Raw genomic sequence first — 19,032 nt, forward strand, 5'->3', positions numbered from 1 at the left:
CAAACTAAGTGACATTCAAGAACGACGAGGCTACAGAGCCACATTTCCTGATATGGTGAACTTTCAGGAGAATGAAGTTAAGATCTTGTCTCATGGACTCTTTGGTGATATTTCATATCCACATCCAAGCACATTAAAAAAGTCTGTTAACAGGAACAAGCCGCTAACCAGGAGCAACATCAAAAGAACAACAACAACCATTGCAGCTACCAGCCGCACAACACATCCGAACAGGCTAGCTGACAGTCTTGCCTGGGCCCGGGACGAGATAATCTTAGACTGTACTCTTTCCATCATCCCAGTACAGTTGAAGTCTGTGAAAGGAGACATGCCTTCTTAGACCCTGGAAGTACAGCAACCTTTTGTACCACCAGCTGCATGAAGAAGTAGGATTTACAGGGCACAAAGACCCACATTACGTTGCGCACCATGGGCCAAGAAAAGGTGGTTGAAAGCCAAATTCTTACAGGACTGGAGGTGTCAAGGCTGGACAGTAACCAATTTGTGGAGCCCCCAGAGACATTCACACAAGAAACAATTCCTGTGACAAAGAACAACATCCCAACTCAGCGAGATATTGAAAGATGTCACTATCTGAAAGACATTAGGATCCCAGAACTGGACGCCGATGTTGAAGTCTTGATTGGGACTAATGCACCAAAACTCATGGAGCCATGGGAAAAAATCAACAGCAAAAGTAATGGACCTTATGCCGTGAAGACCCTATTGGGGTGTGTCATCAACGGACCTTTGAGGGGCAACAGTGGTTGTCAGAGAAGCTGCTCGACCATATATGCCAATAGGATATCCATCGTCAGACTAGAGGAGCTGTTGGTCACTCAGTATAACCAGGACTTCAGTGAGAAAATAATGGAGGAAAAGCAGGAGATGTCAAGGGAGGATCTGAGATTTATGGAGATCATGGAGAAGTTAATTTGCATGCAGGAAGGTCATTATTGCATGGATTTGCCCTTTAAAGTGGATGACATTACCATGCCAAAAACAGGTGCATAGTTGAACAATACGTTCAAAGTCTCAAGAGGATGTTTGAAAGGAATAAGATCTATTGGGAGGAGTACACAGCGTTTCTTACAGAGATAATTGACAGTGGATATTCGGCGTGTGCCAATACATCATACATTATTACATTCATTGCGATGCTAGACGTGATGATTCTATAACAATTCATAAATGTTCAAAAATGTTTATTTTTCTCCTAGCGTGCAGCGTGCAAAACTAAAGTAAAAGTCGCGCATGCAGCCTGGGAGCCTTAAGGAACGGATCAGGTGAAGATGGCGGAAGCTAACTCTTTGGCTACAGTTACTGAGCGTGAGATTCACTTATCATTAAAAGCTAGCGTTTGGAAGCATTTCGGTTTTTATGAATATGAAGATGGAAAGGGCATTGACAAAACCTATTCCATATGTAAGGAGTGTAAAAAAGGAGTTAAGTACAATGGTAACACTACAAACACGCGACAGCACCTCACAAGTTTCCACCCCGGGTTAGAGGAGGAGAAGAATCTGCCGGTTGTTGCTGCTAACCAGTATGTCTGTGAAGGTTCTCAGTCATCCAGGTCATGGTATATCCAATAAAGGTTCAAAAAAGGCAACTGGACTTGTAGAGTTTTTTTGAGAAGACGTTTCATCACTCATCCGAGTAGCTTCTTCAGTTCTAGGGGACTGGTGGGAAGTCTGAGGTTTAAATAGGAACTCCTCCTGAAAAAACTTGCTTGTTATGCTAATAACCAGAAACTGGTGCAGCTAATTTCCATTAACGACTGGGTACTTACCTGTTGTTGAGGGGGGAGTGTTTTTGTCCCCCTTCTCTTCCCTATGAATGGTGCTCTAACGACTCTTGTCCGTCAGAGGCTCCAGTGTCAAGGTGTGAATGAGATTGAAACTTCTTGGGGACAGAAGTTAAAACTGTATTGTAAATAGATGGCAGATTATATCTCAGTCCACCTCCTCTGTTTAGTGAAGGTTTTTCCAGTCTGACATAGATGGCTTCCTTTACTCCTCTTTCAAACCATCGGCCTTCTCTGGCTAGGATTTGGACATTGTTATCTTCAAAGGAGTGGCCGCTGAATCGTTTCTTAACCAGCAAAGAAGGATTATCAAAACTTCCCTGCAGCTCTGAAAGGGTGAAACCGATCTCATCATCCATCGCAACCTTTATCGGATTTACGTCCATATGCTGTCATTCACAACCAGGGCTTTCGTGGTCTGATGAAGAGGGTGGAGAACAGCTTTTTGTGGTATAGGCCGCTGTTACAGGCACACTTTTTTCCTGTTGGTTCCAAGGTGGAAAATATGTTGGATCATTTGGTGGTTTGACCTAAACAAAAGATAATGAAGATAAATGTGTTTGGTTACTTTAATTAATGGATACTGACAAATACGTTGTTTAAAAGTTAGGGATGTAACAAATTACCGATATCAATCGGAAATCGGTTTTGATTTATAAGATGTGAGTGCATCGATACACAAGCCCCTGGACCGATCTAAATGTACCACGAACCGGTCGATGGCCCGATTACAAAGTTATGAATCGGGTTATTACCGTAATTTCCAGACTATAAGGCGCACCTGAATATAAGACGCACCAGCTAAATTTTGGGGAAACTACAGATTGTTCCGTATATAAGCCGCACCCGACTATAAGCCGCACCCAAGCCGCTGGTGTTTTAATGTTTAATTACCGTAAGGGTTTCTTCTACCACGGAGGGGATTGTCGGGACAGAAATGACTGTTTGGAAACGCAAAGCGTCCCATTTATTTACATTTGAGAAACACAATAAATCTTTCAATCAATCAATGATCAAACTTTCACATCTTTGACATTACAAACAGCATTCGTGCAGTGCACAAATAATACAACGGTGCGCTCCTAGCGCACTTCCTGCAGTCATAGTACCGTAGTAGTGCAGTATAACAAAAAACAAAGCTTACAACGCTTGACGAGGCAATAACGTTAAATGGCTAAATTTAATTCGTTTTTAAAAGTGCTTGCCTGTAACACGGCAGCAAAAGTGCAGTAACCCGGCTGCTCAACAAAATAACCAGCATCTTTTTCGAAAACAGCCAACACAGCAGTAAAGGTGCAGTAACACGGCCGTTTACTGTATCAAAATAACCAGCCTACTGTACCAGAAAAGTCAGCCAGATCGATCGCCTTTAACTTAAAAGCAGCTCTCGTACTGCATTTGGACTCACTTGGTTTGTTTTGCTCTCGTTACCTGGCGCAAACTGTCGGTCTCGCTCCTGCGCTTCCATGATAGTGCGCCCCTGGTGACCGTTAGCTGTAAAAATCCATAATTCGTTGTATAAACCGCAGGTTCCAAAGCAAGTGACAAAAGTAGCGGCTTATATTCCGGAATTTATCAGCAATACAGCTGGAAGCCCCGCTTGCTTATTCTCTTTCTCTCTCTCTTTCCCGCAAAAATCTCGCGAGACTCTATTAAACTTATCACTATGAAGGTAAACAATATCACATTTTCAGGATTGATTTAGGAACATTCATAATGTAAAATGTCTACTTTAAACAAGGAACTATATCGGATTACTCTCTAGGCAGTTGAATCAGGTCAACTGGACTTGGTTTTTGTCTGTGTCTGCGGGCTAGTCAGACTTGCTGCAAGTCTCTCGAACTGATGAAGCCACTTGGATAAGGAGCGAAACGTCTTCACAGACAAAAACCAAGTCCAGTTGACCTGATTCAATTGCCTAGAGATGCCTTTGACCTGGACAAATGAGAATTTGCACAGACTCATCGGATTACATCATATTGCACTGAATCGTACCGAATCGTACCGAATCGGATCGGATCGGATCGGATCAAATCCTACCGAATCGAATCGGTTGTTTTTAAAATGTATCCTTCCTGAATCGTTTCGTACCCCATGTATCTAGATACGTATCGAATCGTCTTATATTGGAGAGATGCACACCCCTATTAAAAGTATGAAGAAGCCACAGAGTGAGAAAAAAAAAAAGAAATCCTGAATGGGAAAAGAAGATGCATCGAAAATCGTGATAATCGGGATAATCGGGATAATCGTTAATATTGTGATAATTGTTGAATAATTGAATCCTGAATCGTAACAGAATCGAAAATGGTGATGTGCCTTAGATGGAACGCCCCTGGTGGATTTGCAGAGGTGGTTCCTCTAGACCAGCTGGAATGTAAAGATGGCAGAGTGTGGTATCTCCCTCATCATGGAGCCTATCACCCAAAGAAGAAAACCTTAAGAGTGGTCTTTGATTGTGGAGCAGGATTTAGGAACCTCTTTAAACTGTCAGCTTTTGCAAGGTCCTGACAGCAACTTTTACGTGGATGATTGTTTGAAATCCCTTCCCACAGAACAGGATGCACTACAGTTGATTGCTGACCTTGCTGATATATGTGCAAAGGGAGGATTTCAGCTGGTAAGGTTGACCAGCAACAGTCGAAAGGTGTTGCCATCTATTCCAGAGGCAAAGCGGTCCAAAACAACCAGGCAGCTGCACTTGGAGCAGGACAACTTGCCAGTGGACAGCGCTTAGGTTGAATTGGTGTGCTGAGAGTGACACTTTCACATTCAAGCCTGCAGTGGAAAAGAGACCGCATACCAGAAGAGGTATTCTTTAAAGTGTCAGTTCCATCTATGACCCACTGGAATTTTTGTCACCACTCACTGTGCTGCCAAAGATGCGGTTGCAAGAAATGTGTTCGAAAAACATGTCTTGGAACGATCCTGTACCCCCCACTTTCTTGCAGCAATGGACAGAAAGGCTGATGGACCTGGTGAAGGTGGTGGAGTTTAAGGTGGATCGCTGCATCAGCGATCCACGTTGGATGCTGTGGTGTTGTGGGGTCCACTGTTGTCCTCTGGTTTTCCTCTGGTGTCCCTCTGGTGTTCGTCTGTTGTCCTCTGGTTGTCCATTTTTCTCCTCTGTTGTCCCTTGTTGTCCTTTGGTGTTCCTCTATTGTCCTCTGGTGTCCTCTGGTCTGGTCTTGCAGTGACCAGTGTCCTCTCTTTGGTAGCTCCTCCCACTGACTGCTGCATGTTGACCTTTAACCTCTCTGCTCTGTGTTGTTTCCTTCAGAAAGGAGAACCATCAGAACTGATCCTGGACAGACTGTCTCTCTACCATGTAAAGCTCTGAACAATGATCCTGTCATAGTTGTAGACTGGAGCAGAACTGACCAGAAGGAAGGTGAATATGTCCTTTTATATCGGGATAGTAGCGACCAGCATCCATCTTATAAGAACCGAGCGGATCTACAGGACAGACAGATGAAGGATGGAGACGTGTCTCTGATTCTGAACAATGTGAAGATAGAGGACAGTGGAACATATGAGTGTCGTGTTGTTCAGACCAAAACAAACCACAGGAAGAGAAGCTTTTTGGACTCTGACCCCATCAGCATCATCAGACTGGATGTAGTTCCACCAGGTGAGTGAGTAGAGTTGAGTTTGTGTCTTTGTCTCTGATCAGAGTTGAAGCTGCTTCCTGGTTGTTGATGTGAGAGAGAAAGATCTCAGATCAGATGTTTGACTTTTAGAAAGATGTTGTTGATGAGACTTTCTGGAAAACAACATGTTGAGGCTTCAGTTTTAATGTTTGCTGCATTGATCTGTGTTTGACCTGAGGATGGACCAGACATGAGATGAGCTGCTGAGATGTCTCTGTGTCCTCACAGTTTCCCAGTTTAACTCAGTGGAAGTGGATGAGGGAGACCAGTCTGTCCTGCTGCCCTGTGAGTTTCAAACTTCAGACATGGACAACCCCACAGTGGAGTGGATTCGCTACGACCTCAGTCCTTCAACTGTCCACCAGCGTCAGACAGAAGGTGATGACCTGAAAAACCAAAACCAGCTTTACAGCGACCGAACATCCATGAAGACTGACGCTCTGACAACTGGAGACTTCAGCCTGAATCTGAGGAACCTCCAACCGTCTGACAGTGGAACCTACACCTGCTCCATCACAGACTTTAGGATTGGATACCAGAGACTGAGAGATGTACATCTGCAGGTCAAAGGTCAGCAACAAACCAGCTGCTGTAGATACAGGTTAGAGGTCAGAGGTCATGTAGTTGTTTGTGTTTCTCCACAGAACCACCTCCAGTCTGGCTCATAATTCTCCTGGTTCTCCTGGTTCTCCTGGTTGTTGTTCTTGTTGTCGTTGGGGGTCTTTTGTTTCGTTTTCGACACTACTTCATGTCAGGTGAGTCTCTACTACTACACTACCCATAATGCTGATGGTAACATGTGTCCTGTGGAGGAGACTTGTTCCAGCTGCTGAAAGAGTTCAGAGTTCAAACAGCTGCTACAGAGAGCTGAAGAGAAACTTCCAGGTTTAGTTCCAGAAGTCAGAAACTCTTCATCAAACATGTCTGCAGCACTTTACAGGACGCTTTGACTAGTTACCAAGGAACGAGTCAGGAAGACATCAGGAACAAACGGAGACACAATCCAGCTCTAATCAGAAGCTCCTGACGTCCTCAATCAGGACCTGAGCTCTGAGCTCATGAGTCCAGGTCTCTCCCAGTCCCAGTAAAACCAGAGCAGAGGTTTAGGGTTCTTCCTCATCCATTCATCTGAATGGTTCCTCATTAGTTCCTGACTTCTTCTTTGGTAACTGCTCCAAATGTCCTGAAGAAGAAAACTGGTGTTCGGTCACAAACTAGTTTCCACTGGTTTGTGTCAGAGGTGTGACAGACGTCAGGTGAGCTCAGGTCACCTGGTTGATCCACGTCCTCAAACAAACTGAACACTGAGAGTCCTCCACCAACATGAGACACATAGACAAGGATGGACAGAGACGTCCTGTTACCAACAGAGCTGCTGCTACTGTCTCTACAGCTGATGATGTGATTTGTTGTCCTCTCAGTCTACCAGGTGGAGGTGGATTCAGGGGTGAGGTCTGTCCAGCTGCCCTGCAAAACTACAGCTCACCTGCCTAAAGACACTAAAGTGGAGTGGATGATAGAAAGGTCTACGTTTACTATGAAGGTCCACGTGTATCAGAACGGCTCTGACCAGCTTAAAGACCAGAACCAGATTTACAGAAACAGAACAAAGATGAAGAAAAACCTGAAAACTGGAGACCTCAGTCTGACCCTGAAATACCCCACAGAGATAGACATAGAGACCTACACCTGCACCGTCTACAACAAGGAGGGAGACATCCTGATGAAGAAACAAGTGAAGCTCAATGTCAGAGGTCAGTGCTGTAGATACAGGTCAGAGGTCAGTACTGTAGATACAGGTCAGAGGTCAGAGGTCAGTACTGTAGATACAGGTCAGAGGTCAGAGGTTAACTGATGAACTGATGACTCTCTAACAGACTGATCTGACTGACTGAAATAATGTCCATGTTCTCTTCACTCAAACATGTTTCACTCCAAATATTTCTCTTCAATGTGCTCAGAGCTGCTGCTGCTGTCTCTACAGCTGATGATGGGATTTGTTGTCCTCTCAGTCCCCCAGGTGGAGGTGGATACAGGGGTGGAGTCTGTCCAGCTGACCTGCAAAACTGCAGCTCGCCTGCCTGAAGACGCTAAAATGGAGTGGAAATATAGTGGAGATGATGTGGTCCATGTGTATGAGAACGGCTCTGACCAGCTTAAAGACCAGGACCAGATTTACAGAAACAGAACGAAGATGAATGAAGACCTGCTAAAAACTGGAGACCTCAGTCTGACCCTGAAATACCCTACATATGATGACATCAACACCTACACCTGCACCGTCTACAACAAGAAGGGAAACATCCTGAAGAAGAAACAAGTGAAGCTCAATGTCAGAGGTCAGTACTGTAGAGAGAGATAGATAGATAGATAGATAGATAGAGGTCAGAGGTCAGTACTGTAGATACAGGTCAGAGGTCAGTACTGTAGATACAAGTCAGAGGTCAGAGGTTAACTGATGAACTGATGACTCTCTAACAGACTGATCAGCTGACTGAGTTTAGAAATAATGTCCATGTTCTAATGAGTCCTACAGTAATCAGTCAGCTGCTGATCCAGCGTTGGGAAAGTGTGTGTGTGTGTGTGTGTGTGTGTGGGGGGGGGGGGGGGTGTTATCTTCCTGAACATTAATGTTGTAAACATGTTACTGATGTCACATGATTGGACAGACACCAAAGACAACACTGTCTCTGTTCAATGGAGAATGGGACATATTTCAGACTGGAACCAGTCAAACATGTTTCACTCCAAATATTTCTCTTCAATGTGCTCAGAGCTGCTGCTGCTGTCTCTACAGCTGATGATGGGATTTGTTGTCCTCTCAGTCCCCCAGGTGGAGGTGGATTCAGGGGAGAAGTCTGTCCAGCTGACCTGCAAAACCACAGCTCACCTGCCTGGAGACGCTAAAGTGGTGTGGATGGACAGATACAGGACGGTCCATGTGTATGAGAACGGCACAGACCAGCTTGAAGACCAGAACCTGTTTTACAGAAACAGAACGAAGATGAATGAAGACCTGCTGAAAACTGGAGACCTCAGTCTGACCCTGAAATACCCCACAGAGAGATACAGTATCTACACCTGCACCGTCTACAACAAGGAGAGAAAAATCCTGATGAAGAAACAAGTGAAGCTCAATGTCAAAGGTCAGTGCTGTACAGAGGTGGCAAAAGTATTCACATTCCGTACTTAAAAGTACAGATACTTGTGTAAAATAATACTCTGGTAAAAGTGAAAGTACTTATGCAACTCCTTTACTCAAGTAAAAGTAAGAAAGTACAGGCTCTGAAATGCACTTAAGTAAAAACTAAAAATGTTTTTTCCATTAATGAAACAATTCATCCGTTGATAATTTTGTAAAACAGAAAAGGTTCTAGCAGAATAATCTAGACTGAATTGACCAGAGGTCCTGCATGAGCATCTGGATAATTTTTAATAATAAACTGAGGCTTATTGGGTCGTTGTTTTTAAACCGAGAGCTAGCTAGCGTTAGCTATAAACTATCAAAACGGTCTGTTCCCATAGCATTGCTAATGTTGTAAACTTGCTTCCAAAACATCCTCAAAAAGCTAATGATAGCAACAGAAACCACACCATACCTGAATTTGTTTTTTCAGATTAGACCAGTAGTTCTCAAACAGTGGGGTCAGGGGGGCATGAGCAGCAGGGGGGACTTTCAGTATTAGTGTCTTTATTCATGCTTGAACGATAAACAAGCCTCCAGTCACTAGGTGGCAGCAGAGCTCAAACTAATCAACAGGCTGCCTGTTCAACCCAGTAGAAGAAGTACGCAGATGATGGAGGTTATTTTCCTTCTTTTCCTTCATTGTGTTCATGTGCATAGATCTAGCATAGATTATTAAATATGAAGCGACTGGTCTAATTCTAGGCTCAGTTTGTCAGTCCCCTTTGAATTTCCATCGATTGATAACAGGCACCTTCAGCATCAGCATCAGGTCAACAGGTATCGCCAACAGGACGGTGATTTTATGAGCACATCATTGACTTTCCTTCTCTAGTCCGATGCTCCAGTCATGTCCGGTCATGTCACGTCTTTTACGTCTTGTCATCCGTGTAGGTTAAAAAAGTAACAAGCCTGTTTTTTCAATGTAAGGAGTAGAAATATTTGTGAGTGTACAAATGTAGGGAATAAAAGTAAAAAAGTAAAAAAGTCGTCAGAAAAAGAAATACTCAGGTAAAGCACAGATACCTGAAATATCTGCTTAAGTACAGTAACGAATAGAGGTGTAACGGTACACACAAGTCATGGTTCGGTACGTAACTTGGTGTGAAAGTAAAAATAGAATAAAACATAAAACGAATGCATTAGAAGGGTTCTCATACCATTCATTCATTTTGTTCATACAGAGAAAAAGAAAAAGCACAATTTCTTGTAGGGATAAACTGAGGTAGTCAGGTTGCAACTGGCAACTTTGGTAACTTAGAATTAGAAGAAACTAACTCAACTAACTTGTTGCACACACGTTTTTCTTTTTTTTTCAATAGCGATTTGGTTAGTGTGCTAGGTAGGCTTAAAGGGACGGCGGAGAATAAGTTGGAGAAAATGGGAGATCTCATTTATGGTTATGGTAAGGAAATATTTGGTGTGGGTGAGAAACAGAAGAAACAAGAGGGACAGGTAATTAGATCGAGGCGTCAGCAAGAGATCGATAGGCTTGTACAGGAGAGGAGACAGGTGGTGGATGAAAGCTATAGATGAAGAGAAGAAAGGTATTGATTGTTTACAGGCAGATGTGAGGGAGCGATTGGCAGCATTAAGAAGGGTGGAGAACATTAGGAAAAATAGGAAAAGGAAAGAGCGGGCTAGACTAGCATTTTATAAGGACCCATTTAGGTTTGTGAAGTCGCTATTTAGCAAGGAAAAGAATGGTAGCCTCACAGTACCAAAAGAGAAGCTTGAGGAGTATTTGGAGGAGGTGCATAAAGATACAGACAGGTTTAGAAAGTTGGCACTACCCTCTGACATTCCACCTATTGGTGAAATAGTTAGCCAGTGTGACGATAGCCCGCCAAGGTGGAAAGAGGTTCAAAAGTGGTAAGGCGTGCAAGAGCCCTTTCAGCCCCGGGACCTAATGGGGTCCCCTACCGGCTGTATAAGAGTGCACCAGATGTGCTGAGGTTCCTGTGGAAATTGATGAAGGTAGTATGGAAGAAACAGGTTATTCCCAAGGCATGGCGCAGGGCAGGAGGGATTTTTATTCCCGAAGAGAGGGACTCGTTGGAAATAAGCCAGTTTAGACCAATTAGTCTGCTTAATGTTGAGGGGAAGATTTTCTTCAGTGTTGTGGCACAGAGGTTGTCCAGTTACTTGGTGAAAAACAGGCTAGTTGATACGTCGGTGCAAAATGCTGGGATCCCCGGCTTCTCTGGATGCTTAGAGCACACCAGTATGATTTGGCACCAAATTCAGTTAGCAAAGCAAGAGAAGAGAGACCTGCATGTTGTATTCTTAGACCTGGCTAATGCTTTTGGGTCAGTACCACATAGTTTGTTATGGGAAGCATTTGACTTCTTTCGAGTTCCAGGTAGCATAAAAAACTTAGTCAAAGCCTACTTTTTAGACATTCAACTCTGCTTTACCACAGCAGAGTACTCCACAGCATGGCAGCAGCTAGAGGTAGGCATCATGGCAGGGTGTACAATCTCTCCACTAGCCTTTACAATGGCAATGGAGGTTATTATTAGGGCTTCCAAATGGGTGGTAGGTGGAGAAAGGCTGCAGGGAGGGCTTCGCCTCCCCCAATCAGGGCCTACATGGACGACATGACGACTACAACGTCAACCGCTCCTTGTACCAGAAGATTGCTGGATAAGCTAAATAGCAACCTGCAGTGGGCTAGGATGAAAGTGAAGCCTATTAAATCTAGGAGTATTTCCTTTGTTAAAGGAAAGGTAGTAGATAAGAAGTTTGTTATAAATGATGAGGTGGTTCCCACAGTGCTGGAGAAGCCAGTGAAGTGTTTGGGAAGATGGTATGATGCAAGTGTCAGTTATAAGGCGCAGTTTGAAGGGTTGAAGCAGGAAATGATTCAAGGCATTTCAAGCATAGACCGGTCAGGGCTACCACGGAAGTTAAAATTGTGGTGCTTGCAATTTGGTTTACTGCCCCGGCTAATGTGGCCGCTGACAGTGTATGAGGTTGCCCTCTCAAAGGTAGAAAAGTTAGAAAAGATAATTAATTCATCTATCAGAAAATGGCTCAGTGTCCCACGCTGCTTAAGCAGCACAGCCTTGTATGGGAAAGGCATATTGGAGCTCCCAGTTACCAGCCTAACAGAGGAGTTTAAGTGTGCTAAAGTTAGACTGAAACTGACTCTCACTCAGTCGAAGGATCCAGTTTTTTAGGAGTGCAGCGCCCACTGTTAAGACAGGGAGGAAGTGGAACCCAAAAGAGGCAGTAAGCACAGGCAGCTCTTAGGGATAACATAGGCAATGTACTTCAAGGGCGTGGAGGCCTAGGTCTGTGTGCAGGGAAACCTCTGTGGAGAAGGCATCAGCAGTAGAAAGGAGAAAGATGGTAGTGGAAGAGGTACAGAAGCAAGAGGAAGCAGTTAGAAGCTCGAAGGCAGTGTCGCAGGCTAAGCAGGGTCAGTGGGTGAACTGGGAGAGTGTGGAGAAAAGGAAGTTGAAGTGGAGAGAGCTTTGGAGCATGGAGGCTAGCAGGATTAGATTCATGATAGGGGCTACTTATGATGTGCTGCCAACTCCCCAGAACCTAAACCAGTGGGGAGGTGAGGATGCTGCCTGCCCACTGTGCACTTGTGTATGCATACTTAGCCATATTCTGACAGGTTGTAAGGTTAATTTTTCCCAAGGACGTTACATCTGGCGTCACAATCAGGTACTGAAATGTTTAGCAGCTGCAATTGAGGAAAAATGGGTGAATGTAAATTCCATGGCTGTTAACAGAGAGAATAGAGGCATTAAGTTTGTACGGGAGGGAGAAAAGGCTAGACTAGCAGGTATCAGGTATAACACGGGACAGCTAAGAGTAGGAGGAGCCTGGGAGATGAGAGCGGATTTAAATGGACAACTGGTTATTCCAGCCGAGATAGCTAGCACCCAACTACGGCCAGATCTTCTGTTGTGGTCTGAGCCAGAGAAAGTAGTCTATTTCATAGAACTGACTGTCTCATGGGAAGATAGAGTTGAGGAGGCTAACGAGCGTAAGAGAGCTAATTATGGAGAGCTAGCAGCAGACGCAGAGCAGAATGGCTGGAAGGCTGGCAAAGTCTGCGATTGCCCTTCTGAGCGAGCTGGGCATACGAGGAAAAAGCCAAAGGACTGCGGTATGCAACATGTCCCGGGCAGCAGAGGGAGCGAGCGAGTGGCTATGGGTACGTAGGAAGCATGCTTGCTGGGGAACTAGCTAAAGGTAAGGATGGCTGCGTGACGTTAGTATGTTTGCAAATCATGATAGATGTGGTCGGTTTGGTTCGTGGTTCAGTCCGCATCAAAGGGGCGAACCACGGTAGATTTGTTTGTTTGTTACGTGATTTGTTTGTTTGTTACGTGGTTCAGTCCACATTAACAGGGCGAACCATGGTAGATTTGTTTGTTTAGCTTATGGTTCATAAAAGGACTAGGCTAATGATTGAAATATTAGTTGTTGATAGACATTGAATGGTGAGGAAAACGGGGTTGTGCAGTGGCAGTGTGGAGGGGGGTGACTCCAGGACGCTGGAAGTCACTGTTAAGCCTTCTCGAGGTGTCGTGGGCCTAACTTAACAAAACATCGGTGAAGGGAGGTGCCCACTTGAAAACCTCAATGACATGCTGCATACTGCTGTTGTTTAGGCCAGGTTCCTGATGTCTTCATGTTGCTTGGTAGCTATGGTTAGCTGCTGAGCGGGCCGTACAAGCCAGCAGCATTTACTTATTTCATGTAGATTGTAGGCTCAGCATCATATCACATGACCGTAGGTTTGTTAGGGTTTCTTAGTTGAACAGGGCCTCTAAATATGTTTTGCCTGGGATCTTGCCACAAGGGATTGTAACATCTTATCCTGTGTATTACTGAATATATCTTTTGATCTTCAGGTTTTGGGGAGAGGATCAAGTCCGAGTGAAGTCACTGCTAAATAATGCATTAAAAAAATTAGTTTTGAAAGTATACTTTTTATGAATACAACTACTAACTACTACTGCAATGTTTAGCACACAAAATGACAATGTACTACAAATGTATTCACTGATATTGAAGTACATTTTTATTACATTTAAATATACTTAATTTCTACTTGGGAACACTGTCTCTGTTAAATGGAGAACGGAACATATTTCAGACTGGATTTGTTGTCCTCTCAGTCCCCCAGTTGAAGGTGGATTCAGGGGTGAGGTCTGTCCAGCTGACCTGCAAAACCATACCTCACCAGTTTGAAGACATTAAAGTGGAGTGGACGGACAGTGACTACAGGATGGTCCATGTGTATCAGAACGGCTCTGACCAGCTTAAAGACCAGGATCAGATTTACAGAAACAGAACGAAGATGAGTGAAGACCTGCTGAAAACTAAAGACCTCAGTCTGACCCTGCTATACCCTACAAACAATGACACCAACACCTACACCTGCACCGTCTACGACAAGGAGAGGAACATCCTGATGAAGGAACAAGTGAAGCTCAATGTCAGAGGTCAGTACTGTAGATACAGGTCAGAGGTCAGAGGTCAGTACTGTAGATACAGGTCAGAGGTCAGTACTGTAGATACAGGTCAGAGGTCAGAGAGCTTTCCTGCTCCTCCTGTTCTCAGATCAGTTCCAGAGATATCACATCCTTAATGAGCATCATGAAAGCAGAAGGAAGTTTATCAGAGACGGCGGCTCACAGCTCTGTTCTCCTGACAGATCAAGTGTTGATCATTCAGAGAAATCCTCTGCTGCTCAACAAGTGACAGAGCAAAGATCAGATTGATATGAAGAACTTGACAGAGCAACACACACTGATAGTGACCTGTTGATGGCTCTGACTGGATCTATACTGGAGTCAAATATTCATCAGCAGTAGATGGAACTGGAATGAAAGCTTTAAGCTGAACTGTGTCCTTTAGTTGGAGGTCCAGAGTCATGGCAACCAGACAGCTTTAGTTTGTTGTGTCTGATAAAGGAGTCACTGCTCAGGACGTCCTGGATGGTGACTGGTAGAAACCATAACTCACATCAAGACTCTGATCATCTGCAACACCTTTCTAGATCTCTGTCCTGTTCCTTCTGCTCTCATCTGCTTCTGTCCTTCAGCTTTCTCTACAATCATTCAATAAAGTCATGAAAACCTGCTGCTGCTGCTGCTGCTGTCGCTGTCTCTACAGCTGATGATGGGATTTGTTGTCCTCTCAGTCCCCCAGGTGGAGGTGGAGGAGGGGGTGGAGTCTGTCCAGCTGCCCTTCAGAACCACAGAGCTGCCTGAAGACGCTAAAGTGGAGTGGACAGAAAGATACATGAAGGTCCATGTGTATCAGAACGGCTCTGACCAGCTTAAAGACCAGGACCAGTTTTACAGAAACAGAACAAAGATGGATGAAGACCTGCTGAAAACTGGAGACCTCAGTCTGACCCTGAAATACCCCACAGACAAAGACACCAACATCTACACCTGCACCGTCTACAGCAAGGAGGGAGACATCTTGAGATGGAAAACAGTGCAGCTCCGAGTCAAAGGTTTGTCAGTTTCTCTCTTTCTTCCTTTCTGTCTGTCTTTGTCTCTAACTTTCTTGTGTCTCCTCTGCAGACAGAGTCCAGGTCCAGGATGAACCAGTGAACTCCAGGAACAGAAGCACCTCCGTTGATCTGTCTCCACTGATGGCTGAAGAGTTAGATTAATCAGGTTGTTGATCTTTGATTATTGATCAGTGAAAGATCTGATGGACGATGGATGAAGAGAGGAGGACGCTTTGTCAGCTCCTAGTCCTGGTCTGAAGACGCTTTAAGGATCAGTATTGATCAGCTCTGTGTTATGGCCCAGTGTGATGACCTCGACCCTTGACCCCTGACCCCTCCTTAGACCAGTTCCAGTCTGCTGTTATCACATCCTCTGGTTCAAGGTTCAGCCAAACTAACATCCTGTTTTTCCAGGTGTTTTTATTTCTCCTTCACATCTGGGCCCGTGTGAGCCGTTTCAGTTTTGTCTGGTGCATTTCAGGATAATTTATATTTTATGTTCTGCTGGGAGGTTGTGTATTTATTGAAGCACCTGAAGAAGAAATGCAGCCTGAGATACTAATACTGTCAAAGAGTCCATCTACAGATGGAGTGAATGAGCAACATGTAGAGGATGGAATGGCTCTAACTGTGATGGAAAGGTCAAAGCTCCAGTAAACCCTCCCTCTCTGTGTTTGTCAAGCTGATGATGAACGCTGTTTGCTGCACTCTTGTTGTCCTGAGCTTCTTTGCAGAGCTTTGATGAATAAAATGAAGCTGAAAGGATTTGCTGGCTGCTTTCTTTTCTGCAGTCTGAGAATCTAAAAGATGTTCAATCCAAAGTCTAATCTCTCTGAGTCCAGCTCAACCAGCCCCACACAAACTACAACTACAACAACACAGCAGCAGTTTTCCAGGTAACGTCAGGTCAACAACCTGCAGAGGTCACAGTCAGGTCTTCAAATAGTCCAGCAGTCTCTCATTATGTCCTCAGTTCATCTGCGATAGGACAGTTACAAGTGCTCACCCTGTTTGGCACATCCTTTTAGACAGTTGGAGAATCTCTTTGAAGAATCAGTTGAGGGCTGCTCTCTGAACCTCCATCTGCTCTCACTCTGACTCTTGACCTTCATGGTTGACGTGTCCACGGCTGCAGCAGCGAGGCTTCCTCTCTGCAGAGTTCACTTTAAAGCCCTCTGTGCTTCAGCTCTGGGGTCATTTGTAAAAGTCCTGGACAGATCACCTGTGAGTGTTTCTGTGGGATGTGACAGGTAGAAGATAAAGAAAGTGGACGGCATAAGTTGAAAGACATGGGATGATGGATCCTCAGACTGCTGCAGAGCTGAAGATGTTTTTATTCTTATGTTCACTGCTGCTGCTTTAATGTCATAAAACATTTGAAACAAACAGGAGAGGAAATTAAAAGGAGGAAATAACAGGCAACATTTTTCTTTATCTTTTCATCCAACAACAATAACTGAGGATCAGTAAAGAGTGGATATTTGAAATCATCAGCTCGCTATTGGAAGTGACTCCATTAAATGTGTGGATGCTCAGTAAACATCCTGAAAGAGACTTTGGTCCCTGACCTGGAGACAAAGTAAGACATGGGACTTGTAGTTAACAGAGTCTCCAGCTGCTGCCATCACGGCCTGACTGGCTGTTCAAGTCCACCTGACATGAACATGAAGGAGCCTTGTCAATGATTAGGACTGCTGTCATCAAGTGTCCTTTAGTCCATTCATTAGAACAGCCCCAACAGAACCAACCACACATGATCGTTGAATGTGATGTGAACACATGGAGCTGAGAACGTTCTTTCAGTTGGATCATCTGGTTTGTTCTGTCTATGTTTTTGACAGGTTCTGTTGTCTTGGTCCAAACTGATATAAAGTCACAAAACTGAATGAATGACTCCTTCATGTTCATGTCATGTGTTAGCAGCACTTGTGTCTTCATCATTAATGAAGTTCTAATGTTAGTATTTATCTGCTTTGAATCTGGAATTGGTCCTTTTGTCAGTTTCAGAAGTTAGTGAGGGATAAACTGAATAAACAGAATTTTACTTTCTATCAATGTTTTCATTATTCTGCATAACCATCTCCGTACAGTCTCTCAGATCGATTTTTTGAACATGTTGTGTTTTAAAAACCTTCTTACACTGATGACCAGTACTGTTTCTCTCAAGGATTTCACGATGATGAGAAATCATTCTCGCAGTAATAACAGTTGTACAGTCTTTACAGCATGTTTTAACATCTTTCTCACATTGATCAGAACTGTGTCTCCAAAGTGTTTTATGTTTCCAGTAGATAGCTTTATGTTGAGTTGTTTCAAAATCCTTCCCATAGTATGACATATGTACAGTCTCTCTAATGGGTTTAAATTCCACTCATTGACAACTGTGGAGTCTGTAATGGGTTTTATTCTGGGGTTGTGTTTTAAAACCCATCTCACATTGATGGGAGCTGTACGATCTCTCACAGATTTTATAATGATGAGCTGTTTTACAATGATTCTCAGACTGAGCACTGGTGTATGGTCTCTCGTTTATAGCTTTCATATTCATATAATGTATTTTAAATTCTTTTCACACTGATAACAGCAGTATGGTCCCTCTCATGGATTTCACAATGAGACATTTTACAATACCTCTCAAAATGAGGAAAGGTGTATTATCTCTCCTAAGGATTTCATGATGGCTTTTTGGTGACTTGCACGTTGGTAAGATGATTCAATATTCTTACAACACTGACAAAAGTGACATGATTTTTAAACTATATTTAAAAATACAAAAACTTTGTATTGATGATAGGTGTACCTGCCAGTGGTCTCTCTATTCCATCTAACACTTATGAAGACCGTATGGTCTCTCTTATGGGTTTTTATGTTGAGGAGACACTGATGACAGTCATATGGTCTTTCCTATTGTTGTTTTGTTGAATTGTTTTAAACTCACCCCTATGACAGCTGTGAAGTGTCCCCGATGGATTTTATGTTGGTGTCATGCTTATAAACGCTTCTAATACTAATAACAGTTGTATGGTCTGCCAAGTATTTCATGATGACACATTTTAAAAACATTCTTACCCTAAGGACAGCTATATGGTTTATCTCTACAATTTCATGATGATGATGATGATGATGATGAGACATTTTAAAAACATTTTCACACTGATGACAGTTGTACAGTGTCTCCAACTGGATTTCTGTTCTTAAATTGTTTTAAAATCCTTTACATACTGTGTTAGTTAGACTTCAAGAGAGACCACAGAGCTGTCAACACTGCTACTGTCAACAAAGCACTACGACAACAGAAAATCAAGAGGGCCTGTACAGCTGCCACCAGTGGGAGAACAATGTCAAAATGTCTGTTTAATATAAAATCTATCAGAGACCACACAGTTGTCACTAGTGTGACAAAGATTTCCCAACGATTTAACAGCTGACATAGTATTCAAGAGAAACAATGCAGCTGCCAACAGTGTAACATTTCAAAGCACCACAACACAAAATCAAGAGAGACTGTATAGCTGCCATCAGTGGGAGAACAATTTCAGATTGCCTCTTCAACATAAACCAGAGAGACTGTGCTGCTCTCATCAGTCTGAGAATTAATACAAAATGCCTGTTTATTATGAAATCTGTCAGAGAGACCATACAGCTGCCATTACTTTGACAAATATTTCCTCACCACTCATCACTTTAAGAGCTGTCACATGTTTCATGAGAGACCATACAGCTGTCAACGGGGTAACATTTCAAAGGTCCACAACAACAGAAAATCAAGAGAATCAAGAGAAAGTGTTGTTGGAAAAATACAAAACTGTTGAAAAAGATGTTCACTCTCATCTTGCTTTAAATAGTAGGGAAAGGTCCCACAGATAAGGCACAGATGCACCCAGGCTTCAGCTCCCTT

The 19,032-nt window shown here is 43.6% G+C and overlaps 1 protein-coding gene across 1 annotated transcript; it reads left to right on the forward strand.

Moving 5' to 3' along the window:
- Positions 1–2,333: 2,333 nt before the first annotated feature.
- On the forward strand, positions 2,334–17,097 carry LOC311487312 (uncharacterized protein). Its single transcript, XM_084543538.1, has 9 exons — positions 2,334–5,438; positions 5,686–6,027; positions 6,102–6,212; positions 6,879–7,211; positions 7,470–7,796; positions 8,283–8,603; positions 13,786–14,112; positions 14,814–15,134; positions 15,205–17,097. Exons 1-9 carry the CDS (start codon positions 5,279–5,281, stop codon positions 15,294–15,296), a joined length of 2,334 nt encoding a protein of 777 aa, XP_084399664.1. The 5' UTR covers positions 2,334–5,278; the 3' UTR covers positions 15,297–17,097.
- Positions 17,098–19,032: the final 1,935 nt, after the last annotated feature.

This window comes from Chelon labrosus, assembly GCF_963514085.1.
Source record: "Chelon labrosus genome assembly, chromosome: 1".
Classification (NCBI taxonomy): Eukaryota; Metazoa; Chordata; class Actinopteri; order Mugiliformes; family Mugilidae; genus Chelon; species Chelon labrosus.

Bases quoted from the DNA above. Each gene is read 5' to 3' on its own strand.
- LOC311487312 (XM_084543538.1), top strand. From the start codon at position 5,279: ATGAAGGATGGAGACGTGTCTCTGATTCTGAACAATGTGAAGATAGAG. The intron at 6,028-6,101 runs GTCAGCAACAAA...GTTTCTCCACAG, and splicing joins TGTACATCTGCAGGTCAAAG to AACCACCTCCAGTCTGGCTC. The intron at 7,212-7,469 runs GTCAGTGCTGTA...TTGTCCTCTCAG, and splicing joins AGTGAAGCTCAATGTCAGAG to TCCCCCAGGTGGAGGTGGAT.